The 11,365-nt window shown below is 55.6% G+C and overlaps 3 protein-coding genes across 3 annotated transcripts; 1 reads left to right on the forward strand and 2 right to left on the reverse strand.

Annotated features, from left to right (window-relative positions):
* Positions 1 to 62: 62 nt before the first annotated feature.
* L226DRAFT_576744 (uncharacterized protein) lies at positions 63 to 812 on the reverse strand (the record flags this gene model as incomplete). Its single annotated transcript, XM_067685428.1, has 1 exon — positions 63 to 812. One exon carries the CDS (start codon positions 810 to 812, stop codon positions 63 to 65), a length of 750 nt encoding a protein of 249 aa, XP_067528620.1.
* Positions 813 to 1,630: 818 nt separating this feature from the next.
* Positions 1,631 to 3,711, forward strand: L226DRAFT_576745 (uncharacterized protein; the record flags this gene model as incomplete). The annotated part of the gene is made up of 5 exons (XM_067685429.1): positions 1,631 to 1,642; positions 1,703 to 2,018; positions 2,107 to 2,220; positions 3,463 to 3,614; positions 3,667 to 3,711. 5 exons carry the CDS (start codon positions 1,631 to 1,633, stop codon positions 3,709 to 3,711), a joined length of 639 nt encoding a protein of 212 aa, XP_067528621.1.
* Positions 3,712 to 5,006: 1,295 nt separating this feature from the next.
* L226DRAFT_576746 (uncharacterized protein) lies at positions 5,007 to 6,793 on the reverse strand (the record flags this gene model as incomplete). Its single annotated transcript, XM_067685430.1, has 7 exons — positions 5,007 to 5,207; positions 5,266 to 5,488; positions 5,543 to 5,641; positions 5,699 to 6,264; positions 6,316 to 6,495; positions 6,548 to 6,658; positions 6,725 to 6,793. The coding sequence occupies 7 exons, from the start codon at positions 6,791 to 6,793 to the stop codon at positions 5,007 to 5,009; spliced, it is 1,449 nt and encodes a 482-aa protein (XP_067528622.1).
* Between the last annotated feature and the right edge of the window lie 4,572 nt (positions 6,794 to 11,365).

Here is an 11,365-nt window from a genome sequence, read left to right on the forward strand (position 1 = left end):
GCGACCGGCGATCCTTTCGGTCATGGTCTTGCAAATGCGATTCTTTCGTCTGTTGGATCGATTTAGAACGCTGGTGACCGGTAGAGACATGACCATACGTACCGCAGACTGATAGGAACACTCCGTCCAGTTGGGACTATAGACTTGTAACGCTGCGATAGGTCGTCAGGGCGGACTGGACGACGCCGGCGCCCTCCTGGTGAGGAGTTACCCTGCTCTCGGCTGCCGCGCCGAAACATCCGGACGCGGCGACACCTGTTGTGATGGGTGGAAGCGGTGGGCCGTGGGAAGATGATGTGGTAGTATTCGAGTAGGCCGGTCTCCGAAACGGAGAGGCGATAGTCGAGAAGTGTCAGGAAGTCGCGTTCGATACGCATGATGTCCTGGCATTCGAATCCCGTGTATGCGGCCCAGTACTTGTTTTTCAGGATGCAGTCGTTGGCGTATTTATGGGCAAGGATAAGAGCGCCAAGAAAAACGCGCTCAGGTGTGGAATGCTTGATCGCGAGTGGCGGGATATTCACCTGGACGCGCTGAAGATAGGTGAGGGAGACCAGGAGAGTCGGTACGGAGACCCGGGCCTTGAAGATGACAGCCTCCACAAAGGCAGAGAAGGCGGATGCGTCCGATCGGGCATGAGCGCTATGAGCCACCGGGCGGTACGGGCGACGGTATGCCTCCTGAACGATTCCCAGGACTGTCTGAGAGGTTAGCCGAGTAAGGACGGGATCCATCGGCATATGGACGAGCCTCAACAATGCGGGATCGTGCAAAGCGGAGGGAACGAGGCTAGCGGGATGTACTGCAGCCATGATATCGCTGCGAGGTCTATAGCGGCTGACGAGGAGAACGGCGAGGGATGCCACGAACAATCTTGTACATAAATAAATCATGCAAAGAACGAGTGACGACACATTGTATATCGCGATCGAGGATCGCGGAGCAGCCTGCTGCTATGCTGTCTGTAAGAGGCAGTTAAAGGTAACTGAGTATCTTCCTTAAAGGATGGGTGGCAATTACTATAAAAGCAAACCAGGTGCCGAACTGAGGATTATGCGCTGACTTTGGAGAATGTGCCGTATGCATCCATGTGCCGTATGCATCCATGTCCTCCTTGGGTTCAGACGGCAATATACAATTCTTGCGATGTCTGCGGTCGCGGCAATTGTCTCCTGTTTTTTTTCTCACTTCCGCCCATCTATACATACACAGCTGCTGCGCATGCAGACGACACATTATTCAACACCGCTCCCTCGATGCCCTCATGTTCCTGCGTTTGTACAGATCTTTTGCGAAGTAACTTCCAGTTGCACGCTCCATGTTGAGGCGTATTTTGAGACTGAATAGGAGCCACTTGTTGAATTGGGTGCATACATCGCGTGCGTAGGGCATTCTACAGCTAAATCCATGTCGATAGACCAAAATAGTTTCTTGTTCGTCAGAGATCCGTGGAGCGATCCGCCCAGAACAGCAACTGCCCCACGCCGGAGGGCCCAGCGCCGACGCATAGACGAACGGCGTAGACGGTCGGGAGGAGATGGCGGCCTCGGTTGCGGCTTTGTCAGCTTCCGAAAAAGGACTAGTGGGACTTCGCTTCCAGAGCAGGAGGAAATCCGTTTGGTCTATCGACATGGATTTAGCTGTAAGCGCTGGCTTGCTACCCAACCCGAGCTCGTTTCTCTCTCACTCTCACTTCGCATAGATTCAGTCCCCGCCCCGAGCGTGCATCAGGCGTAGGACGACCCCGACCGGTACAGCCCTACACAGTCTCCACCGGCCTCTCTCCTTCCTCCATGCTCTCCTCGTCCTTCCCACCCGTCCAGATCCACATCTTCCCATACGCGCTCTTGCCGTAGACCAGTTCTCCGACCTGCACCTTGCATACTTCCTCACCCATGCCCGGGACCATGTCCTCTTCCCTTTGCTCCAAGGTCTCGAGGGCGACGACGAGCAGCAGAACACCTTCCGTGTCTCCGCCTACACGCCGACGTTCTTCGCTTCAGAAGTGTCTGGGTCGCGTGCGACGAGGACGAGGACGAGGACGAGGACGACACATGCGACGTCGACGACGTTGGCGACTACTATCTTCTAGCACTTCCTCTCTAGACTCCTTTGACGTCGCCGTGCAGCTCAACCCGACCGTCGAGGCCCCATGGTCAATCCCGCCTGAGCCTTCTGAGAAGATCCCCGTCCCAGCGAATCCCAGCCCCTCACTGTATGGTACCTTCCAAGTCCTCCATCTTCATCTTCAGCTTACTCACACGCGACCTGCTGCGATGCGCGCAGAAGCAGACGGATCGCCCGCCAATGTCTGTGACGAATTCAAGATCCCAGACAGAATCGGCCTGAGGACAATGGGCCTCCAAGTGGTGAGTGTCGCGTTGCTCTTCTCATGATCGCCTTGACGACATCTGGTGCGTTTGGAGGGCAATTGCAAGTTGAGACGATGATAGAAGCAGGGTGACACACCTTCCCTGGGTTGTCGCCCGTGTCACGCCGCTGCGCCGGTGGAAAGGAAGTGCCCTCTTCATCACATCGTGCTAGCCGGGCATTTCGGAGGCCGATGTCTCCATTCAAGTCCGAATTCGTCTCTCAGATCATTTTCCGTCCCACCGCGTGGCCTGTCTGCTGTGTGCTTCACTTCGACATAAGTATGAGAGACTCGCCGCCGTCTGCTCGTCCTGGTACCACTTCCTGTTTCACATCCAGAGCTGTTTTCTCATCCTCGCTATAGCCAATATATGCCATTTGTCCAACTTCCTCGCGGCATAACACGCTCTGCCATCGCCGTGGCCGAGAAAGTGTAGATATCAAATGCCGGGAGCTTCGGTACCCCCGTATCGATGTCCTCGTCTCCTGTAATGTCTTTTGTCCTCGACGCGTCTGCCTCCGAGCCCGCCGACAAGGCCTCAAAGCTCGTGGAGGGTCCTGAGGATGTCTTCGGACGTCTTCCTTTCTAGTCCGACCCCATCGACGCAGGCACGTACCCTACTCTGCCCAAAGTACACGATCAACTTCGCCCAGTGCGAGAAGGACGAGATGCCCGACCTCATGCAAGCCTCTGAAATCATTTCTGTCATCCACACTATCTCACATATCGATGCCGACCCTCTTGTGGTAGGGACCCTGCAGCCGGCCAGATGTTCCTCTGTAATTCCAACGACGTTCGCATAATGGCGATGGCGACGCTTACGACTGGTAGACAAACACGACTCCAACTCAGGCTACCCACCATCTCTGCCATTGAGTGCCATGAATATGCCCCATTTCCCACCTCTGCTCCTCGAGAAGCGGTAGGAGGAACGGTGGATAGAACGGTGCGTCTCCGACATGGACGGCGTTGACTCCTAAGACCCCGTTCCACCACGTCTCCCACCCAATACATCACATCCTCGGTGCTCGCGCTGCGCATTCTCTTGGCCCTTTATTCGACCTCTACATATCTCACCTGGGCGTGCTCAGACGCGGACCGTCACGCGGTCGAGGCACGGCTCGAGAAGGACATCGGTGCACCCATCGCCATCTCAAGGCCACGCGGGGAACTGGCGCAGGTCTCTCGGAATCCCCCGGTGCTCGAGAGCAATGACAACGAGCTAGGCGATATTCCTTTAGGTGTGAGTGCTCCCGCGCCCGGTCGTGTACCCGCTGCTGCTGTCGCATTCCAAGTCCGAAGCGGATGCGGGTCTCGAGACGGGCGTGCAGCATCCTTAAACGCACCTGCGGAGGCGTGCTCTGCGCCGATACCGCCCCTTCGTTTGCCTTGGTTCCCTTAAGGCTTGTGGGATCGGACGGGTTTGTGTACGCTCGGCACTCTTCGTAACCTGTGGTCCAACTGCTCACGCGCTCACAGCCTACGTTGTTGTGACGACCAAGCGCCATCGTTGCGGTCGCTCCACCATGGGCGTCTGAAGTTCGACCGAACTCTCCTCCTGCTCCTGCTCCTGCTCCTCCTCAATTATGGACACGCCGGAGCTGAGGGCGCGCGAAGAGGTACTAGTGGGAAGGTGCTCGTGTGGGGGTATCTGTCGGTCTTGATCCGGCCGAACATGTGTGGTACTGTGCAACCTTACCATTGAATGTGTAGGCAGATACTCTTCGACTTATAGGGACATGAGTTCAACTTTCGACTGTGGACGGTGCCGGAGACGAAAGTGAATGGGACATGCGAAGTGGATAACTGGATGAGCACTACTGGTAAAGCGCAACGATATGCACTCGAGTAGATGCATAGTTCTGAGAGCCAATATCCTCCGATTCCCTGTCGGGTGGAATTGTTGACGGTCGAATGTGAACTCACGGTCGGTCTCCTGGGGACGTGCAATGAGCTTGATTACGCTGACCTTGAAAGCCTCGATCATCGCGAGACCGTCTGCGATACCCACGAGGCTCGGCTCGTCATGATCAGGCAACATCTCAATCATATTCAGCTACAGTAACATGTCGTCTGATACGCAACGCCTGAGCCTCGGTAAGGGAGGTTGCGTCGAAGACAAACTCAAGCAAGCGGTTTCGCGCCCAGGGGAGGTGAAAAACGCCGTGTTGCGAGGTGAGAGGGTGTTGATTTCAGATGTTACAGTCTGGTCGTTCGGGCTGGCCAACCACTCATGGCATACGCCGGATGGCGCAGCTCAAGGTCGTAGATCATGACACCCAAAAGATGCTTGAATATGATCGACGAGTGTTATACATATGGACATATGGTAAAGAGAGATGACACATGACCAAAACTTGGCAACATCACGCCTTCCGACGGCGACGTGACTTGGCGTGTGCGTCCTGCAGCAAAGGCTTAACGACCCTCCTACTGAGAGCAAGTCGTTGACTCCTGGCACATTGTCGAACGTTAGTTAACTCATCGACTCTAACCCCGCAAAGTGCAACGGCGATTCCTCACCTGCGAGGTCGGCAAGCTGCCATACGAGCCATCATGAGCTTGTTCTGAAGCCGTTCACTCCTGCCACACAAGCTAGATAAGCGTCCTAATACATGCAGGGATCCAAACACATCTATGTTGCGTACCTTCTAAGCGCGGGTACTACAGACAGCCGTCGGTAGGCTGGCGTAGCAGCGAAGTGGGTCCAGACAGGTGGCACCGAAACACCTTCCTGCGCCTCGCTCGTGATGCTGCTCATGGGTTGTACTGAGTCCTGTGCGAGAATGAACGCGCCGGCGGAACTGTCGGGCGCGTGAGGCACATCCTCGGGAATCTATCATGCTGATTAGATGAGGTGTGTAGAGCATGAGACAAGTGCACTTTCAACGTACCTCCGTCTCGGTGTTGGTGCCGCCAAACTGGGCATATGGACGCGACTCGGCTAAATTGGATGTCCCGTCGCTGATCATCGTGGCCATATTCTGGACTTGAATATCGAGGTCGCGGGTACGAGTAGACTGACCACGAAGATCGGACAAGTCGGCTTGTTGCTCAAACTGAGCAAACGTGTCGAGGTCGTACGGAGAGGCCATAGGGTTTGTACCATGTGATAACCTGTGAGGGTGATCAGCGAAATACGCAATCGGAGAGACATCCGAATGTGCGCACTCTTGCGAGATGAAAGGCTGTTCGTAGTCCTCGCGCAACTCGCCGCTGTGGAAGTAGCCGTCGTCGTACTGCCGCATGTTCTGCTCAGAGCTCCATTCCCTGAAAGAGATAAGGCGCGTGTAAGCTTCACACGAGAGAAGAGGGAGAGTGACTTACTCCCTGCCATGGAGATTGTGGTCGTTGTACGTACAGTCGGTATCGTACCGAGCATAATATCTGTCTTCGTTCCACCTAGGATCGTCGTGATCGACACTGTCTGGATACATCAGCCCATTTTCCTCAACAGAGCGAGTCCGACGCTCTCCCGGGAAGCAGGGCGATGACGACGTTGGTATCCAAGAATGGGTCACGGCCTGTTCGTGTAGTCCTTGGCCCATCTGATTCGTAGACCAATGAGGCGCAACGTCCTGCACCCAGCCGGAAGGGGCCACAGACAAGGCAGGCGCAAGACGATGCGAGGCCGTAGCTTCCTGGCCATCAATGCGCATAGCAAGAGGAGGCTCGAATGGCAAGCTTCCGGGGACTGGGCCCGTCAGTGTCGGGTAAGCGTAGGGGGACACGTATGCGCTTGCGGAAGGCAGAGTCAGAGCATCCGGCGCAGGCCGCTGAAGAGTGTGCCCGTAGACTGCTGATCCTGGCAATATCGCAGCCAAGGATGGCGGAAGCGGAGGGGGGGGTGGAATTAAGGGGAGGGCTCGAGAAGAGACTTGGAAGAGCGGTAGCTGATCGTACGTTGAGCGGAAGAGCGCAGAAGGCTAACGGATGGCGCCTACCTCTGAAGGCGTGCTACAGGCATGGATTGGGTTGTCCAACTGCTGCACTGGAAACGGGGAGGCACAAGTATCATGCGAAGCGGCAAGGGTGATGCCCTGCATGTTGTAGGCCAGATGGGAGGAGGGGGAAGTGGGCTGCACCTGTTGGGTGTCATGAGAAACGTTGCGCCGGAGCGAGCCCTGCGAGACAAGAATCGGCACATGGGACGGCACGAGGGCGAGGCATACTCACCACCTGGTCCTGAACATAAATGATGCCCTGTGCAGTGTCCGGCGCGGTAGCAGCGGAGCAGAGGCCGCATCGAGAAGTCGCAACACATCCGCACGAACGCGACGGATGAACCTGCCAGTGAACACGACTGACGTTAAAGAGAGTCCACGCTGCGGGATAACGTTGAATGAAGCGTACCTCGTCCCGAGCAGTGAAGAGCCAAGACTCGACCACATCAGCGGAAGGCGTAGAACCGATACCCGTCATGAGTCCGTGGTCGTATTGAAAACAAGAGAGGGGAATATGATCAGCCGTGTGAGCCCAAAGCGCATGCGTATGAGCGAAGGACTGGGAGGGGTGGAGGAACGACTAGTGAGAGGTGCAATATATACGGCTCAGGTCGATACAGATAAAGAGAACACATATTGTGAGTGTAGTGCGGGAGACGCAGGACGTAGCTGCAAGCGCATGAACTTGAAGCGCGAGCTCTGTCGCGGCGAAATTGCCGTTTATGGACGAGTGGCCGCCACGTGCATCCCATAGCTAGGCTCTAAACTGCAGTTCACCAATCCGACTCTTGCTTTCTTCTTGCCCAGTTCCTGCCCATCCCCGATATCATCGGCAGAGATAGCCGAGGTTAGTTGCGACCAGTTGCTTTGTGCCACCACCTACAGCACTGACACGCCGCTCTAAACTGCAGTTCACCAATCCGACTCTTGCTTTCTTCTTGCCCAGTTCCTGCCCATCCCCGATACCATCGGCAGAGATAGCCGAGGTTAGTTGCCACCTGTCTCGTTGCTCTGTGCCACCACCTGACACGCCGCCCGCCGCCGTGCAGTGACAGGTACAATATTGTACATCCACGAGGCCAGCTGCAGCAAATGTCCTATTCCAGCAATTCCTCCCGATGAGCCGAGCTGCATTTGCCTTCCGTCATGCGCACAACCTCGCCTCGGCTATGCTCCAGTTCTCGATTGTGCTCTCTTCGTCTGATTTTCCAGTTGGTCTCTGGTTCAATCGTGCATGCGCGCGCCCTCTCTGATTTCATGGATATCCCCTAGACACGCTCTCACAGTAGCCCAAACCTGGGGATCGTTCGTGGGTCCAATGCCATCATCTCCGCAATTGGTTCCTCTCCGACAAGCCGCGCCTGAGCCGCGCTGCGATGCCCACCCAGCGGTTCGGTTTCTTCGCTCGCAGTGTCAGCTGCGTCTGCCGTACAATGCGGTCCGATAACTTCCGACTTACCAAATAATCACGTCTAGTCCCGCGAATCGGCAGTGCCGCGGCCCGCCCGTGTGCATTGGGAAGGTGCCGTGTATGGTCTGGCCGCATAGGCGTTGAACCAACGTATGTTAACGTGAGTGTTCAGGTCCACGTCATAAGAGCCAAACCCATTGTCTACCTCTTCTAAGTCGATGGTGGATGGGGGTTCAACTTTCAGTCGTCGAGGACGTGCCACACGTACCCGAAGGAACACCGACTTGCCGGTGACGAGTTAAATACCTCTGAACCGTGTACAGGGCAGGCCCTGAGCGTGTGTTGAGGATGGGACGACGAGCCTCAGCGGCTCTGGACGACCAACACTTCAGACGCCTTCCCCGCCAGTACATTGCTACATCGCCAAATTACACCGCCTCTGCGCCAGTCGAGACTCGCACACAAGGTTTGATCCCCACTTCCCCACCTGGCCGATCTCATGGACTCTCCCGTACGTCCTTCTCCTCGGGACGGTTACTAAACACCGGAGCTAATGTATATCCGAATCGTCGAAGGACGATGTCTTCGTGCAGTGCAGATCCTGGCGCTCGCTAACACACCAGTGAAGGTGGGGTTAGTGAGCTGACCAGTCTCACGACGCTGCTTTCCTACTCTCCGCACAGCGCGAAGCCCTCTCCGCGCCCTCAACTTGTACATGTCCCAAAGGCGTACTCCCGCCCGCGCTAAGAGAAGTCGGGAATAACTACGCGTGCTTGGTCGCGCGGAGGGGCCTATGGGCACGAGAATGAAAAAAGAGCTGACTAGTTTCTTGTCCTGTATCAATTTGTTGTTGGGCCGTCCGTCGACGACGTGGAGAGTAGACTGAGCAAGGCGCTCAATGGAGAGCAGTCGGACGGCCCCTTCCACATGGGCTTACAGCTGTTCTCAGAACGATAGGCCCCTCCAGGGCCCCTCATGAAAGAAGTGCATATACAGTCGGTTGAGGGATTCGAAGCTCGCCCCAAGTCAGCCACCGCAGGTGTTCGAGCCCCGCTCGCTGGCGGTGTACTCCGCTCAAGCGGCTGTATAGGGGAAGAACGTCTACGGGCCTGACGCCTGACGTCCAGACTCCAAACCAGTCCACCTTGCGTCGTCGTTCAATAGATCCTACAGCGGGGGCTCGAGGATGCGTATGGAGGAATGAGGATATGGTTGCAATAATACGTACCTTGAGCCACATGACTTTGAGACCCCGAAAATGTCCGCATGATGGCCGCAGCATAGCATTTGACCGCAGACTCAAGTTTGAAACTCCTGAACCTTGTGTGTTGAAGACGACGCAAGGCCTTCAACACACAAGGTTTAGGAGTTTCAAATTTGAGTCGGGACTAAGTCGGGATCGTAATGTTCAGTGCTGCCATCAATCGGAGGATAGGCGGTCCCTGAATATGTGTGGCTACGTAGTGGCTACGTAGAGTATGGTACTACTTCCTCCTCCTCCTTGTCCTCCTTCGCACAGATTTCACCTCGTCCCCCCAATGCGAGGATTTATTGAACGACGACGCAAGGCGGGGTGGTTAGGAGCCTGCCTGACGTCCTGAAAACAGCTGTAAGCCAAAAGGAGATAAGGAGATATATACTATCCGTAAGGCATCTTTACAAAATCATAAAGATCTGACTAGCTATTTCAGACAATTCTCCTAAACCGGAATAGCTAGGCCGAGGCTGCCGACGCGTGCGTGTTATATAGTCCTGTGCCACACCGCCGCGCATCTATCTGTCTTAAGTGCTTCCACCACGACCATCGTAAGATCTTTGGACATCCATCCGCAAATGTCGTCTACTCTTGAGCACGATCCATTGGTGATGGAATGGCGGGATGCCAAACGGCGATTCCATGAAGCCGCATTCAAACTGATCTCACAGTCGGGGATGCGAGTGAGTACTAGCCGCTTCTAAGCCAGTGTATGTGCGAGCTGAATGTTAGCAGCGTCGCCCCGGTGATCATGACGCTGGCCCTGCTGAAGAAGCGGCTCTAGAACACGCCAAGGCTGGAATTGCATTCCACGAGGCTACTGCACGCATGCTGTCGGTCCATGCTGATTTGGGCCGCGGCGCTTCTAAGGTGTGCAAACCTTCGAGCATTGCACATTGTGATATCAGGCTGAACTTGACTAATTTCCATAGCCTGGAATGCTCCCGTTTGGTGATGCAGACTCAGTATCCCCCATCGCCGCCCCTGCCCATATGCTGGCCCTACAAGCGAGCATAGAGCAACTTATGTTGCAGCAGAAGGCACTGGAGGTATTGATCTCATACATCCAAAGTGAGCAGCGGCGGTTGCGCGAGAATCGCATGTCTTCCTCAGCTTGATCGCTGGAGACGTGGTCTCTGTATACATGTGTATCGACGATTTGTACACCTACAGCCGCTCTTGAGAAATCGCTAGCCTATGATCGCGGTTTGAGTTCGTATCCCTGGCAAGTCTATCCTGTGGTTATAGGTGACTGCAAGAAGACTAGTTGACTCTCTTCTGAAGTAGATGTTATGTTCAGGTGGCTAGGCGCCCGTAGGAGTCGTGATCACCACGAGCATACCTCTACTTGTTATGCGACGAACTTGTCATGAATGCTAAGCAGAAGTGATTCTATTGAAGACGAACTAGGTATACACGGAACTCCAAGCTGCCCAGCAGCGGCCCGAACCGCGCACACCCCGCGATTCAGGCACATGTTCTGTCACCGCAGCCTCGAGCTGGCCCAGCGGCGAGTTACGGTGCCCGCATTGCCGAAGTAGATTCCCTAGTTTGTCCTTGTGGGCGACGCGTCTTCCCAGGCGAACACTCAGCTCAACAAGGACATAACCTACGTGTCGTCCGAGTGAAGGAGGTTCTTGATGCGACAGGTGTCAGCACGGGGGCAGCAAGGAGGAGCGCTCGTGCTGGGAAAAGCAGGAGTGACGTTGACGGTCTCCAGGGTGTGTTCGCGATGATGTCCGCGAGAATAGTCGCCCCAGCTCCTACTTCCTGAGATGTGGGAGATCGATCGTCTTGTGCAGCAGTGTTCGTGATTTCAAGGAGCTTCTCCACAGAGCGAGTGTGCCGTCCGCAGACTCGAAATTCTCGGGGCGGAAAACGACACAGGGAGGTCGTACGCGCTTTCAAGCGGCGTGAAGCGACCGACGGCGACCTGGCCGAGCACACCAAGCTGACGCGCCATTTCGACCGCCACGATCATACTGATGGAGACACAGTCTCCTTGCATATGAGAGGCGTCTCTGAAAATGCAGTAGATGGGGCGACGACGGTGCTTGGGGATGTCACAGTCGAGCTCAGCACGAGAGGGGACGGGGAAGGAATAAGGATCGAGAGGCCTGGCCTGGGACGCCGCGAAGTGACGGCACGGGACCGGAGAGAGGGATGGCGTTATAGGCTGGGGTGTCTGCAGCTGCAGCTGCACCTGGGCGGCTCCGACGGCAGGTGGGGGTATGTGCGGGCATGCAATCGTAACCTCAAAGGAGAGTGGGGGATAGCCAGGGATCGATGAAGATAGCGCGCATGATACTATAAGTATCTACAGAGAGTCAGTTACGACGCTACGATCTACATTCAGATATACTTACCATCCTACGGACTGCTGG

This window comes from Lentinus tigrinus (assembly GCF_003813185.1).
Source record: "Lentinus tigrinus ALCF2SS1-7 unplaced genomic scaffold L226scaffold_76, whole genome shotgun sequence".
NCBI classification, from domain to species: Eukaryota; Fungi; Basidiomycota; class Agaricomycetes; order Polyporales; family Polyporaceae; genus Lentinus; species Lentinus tigrinus.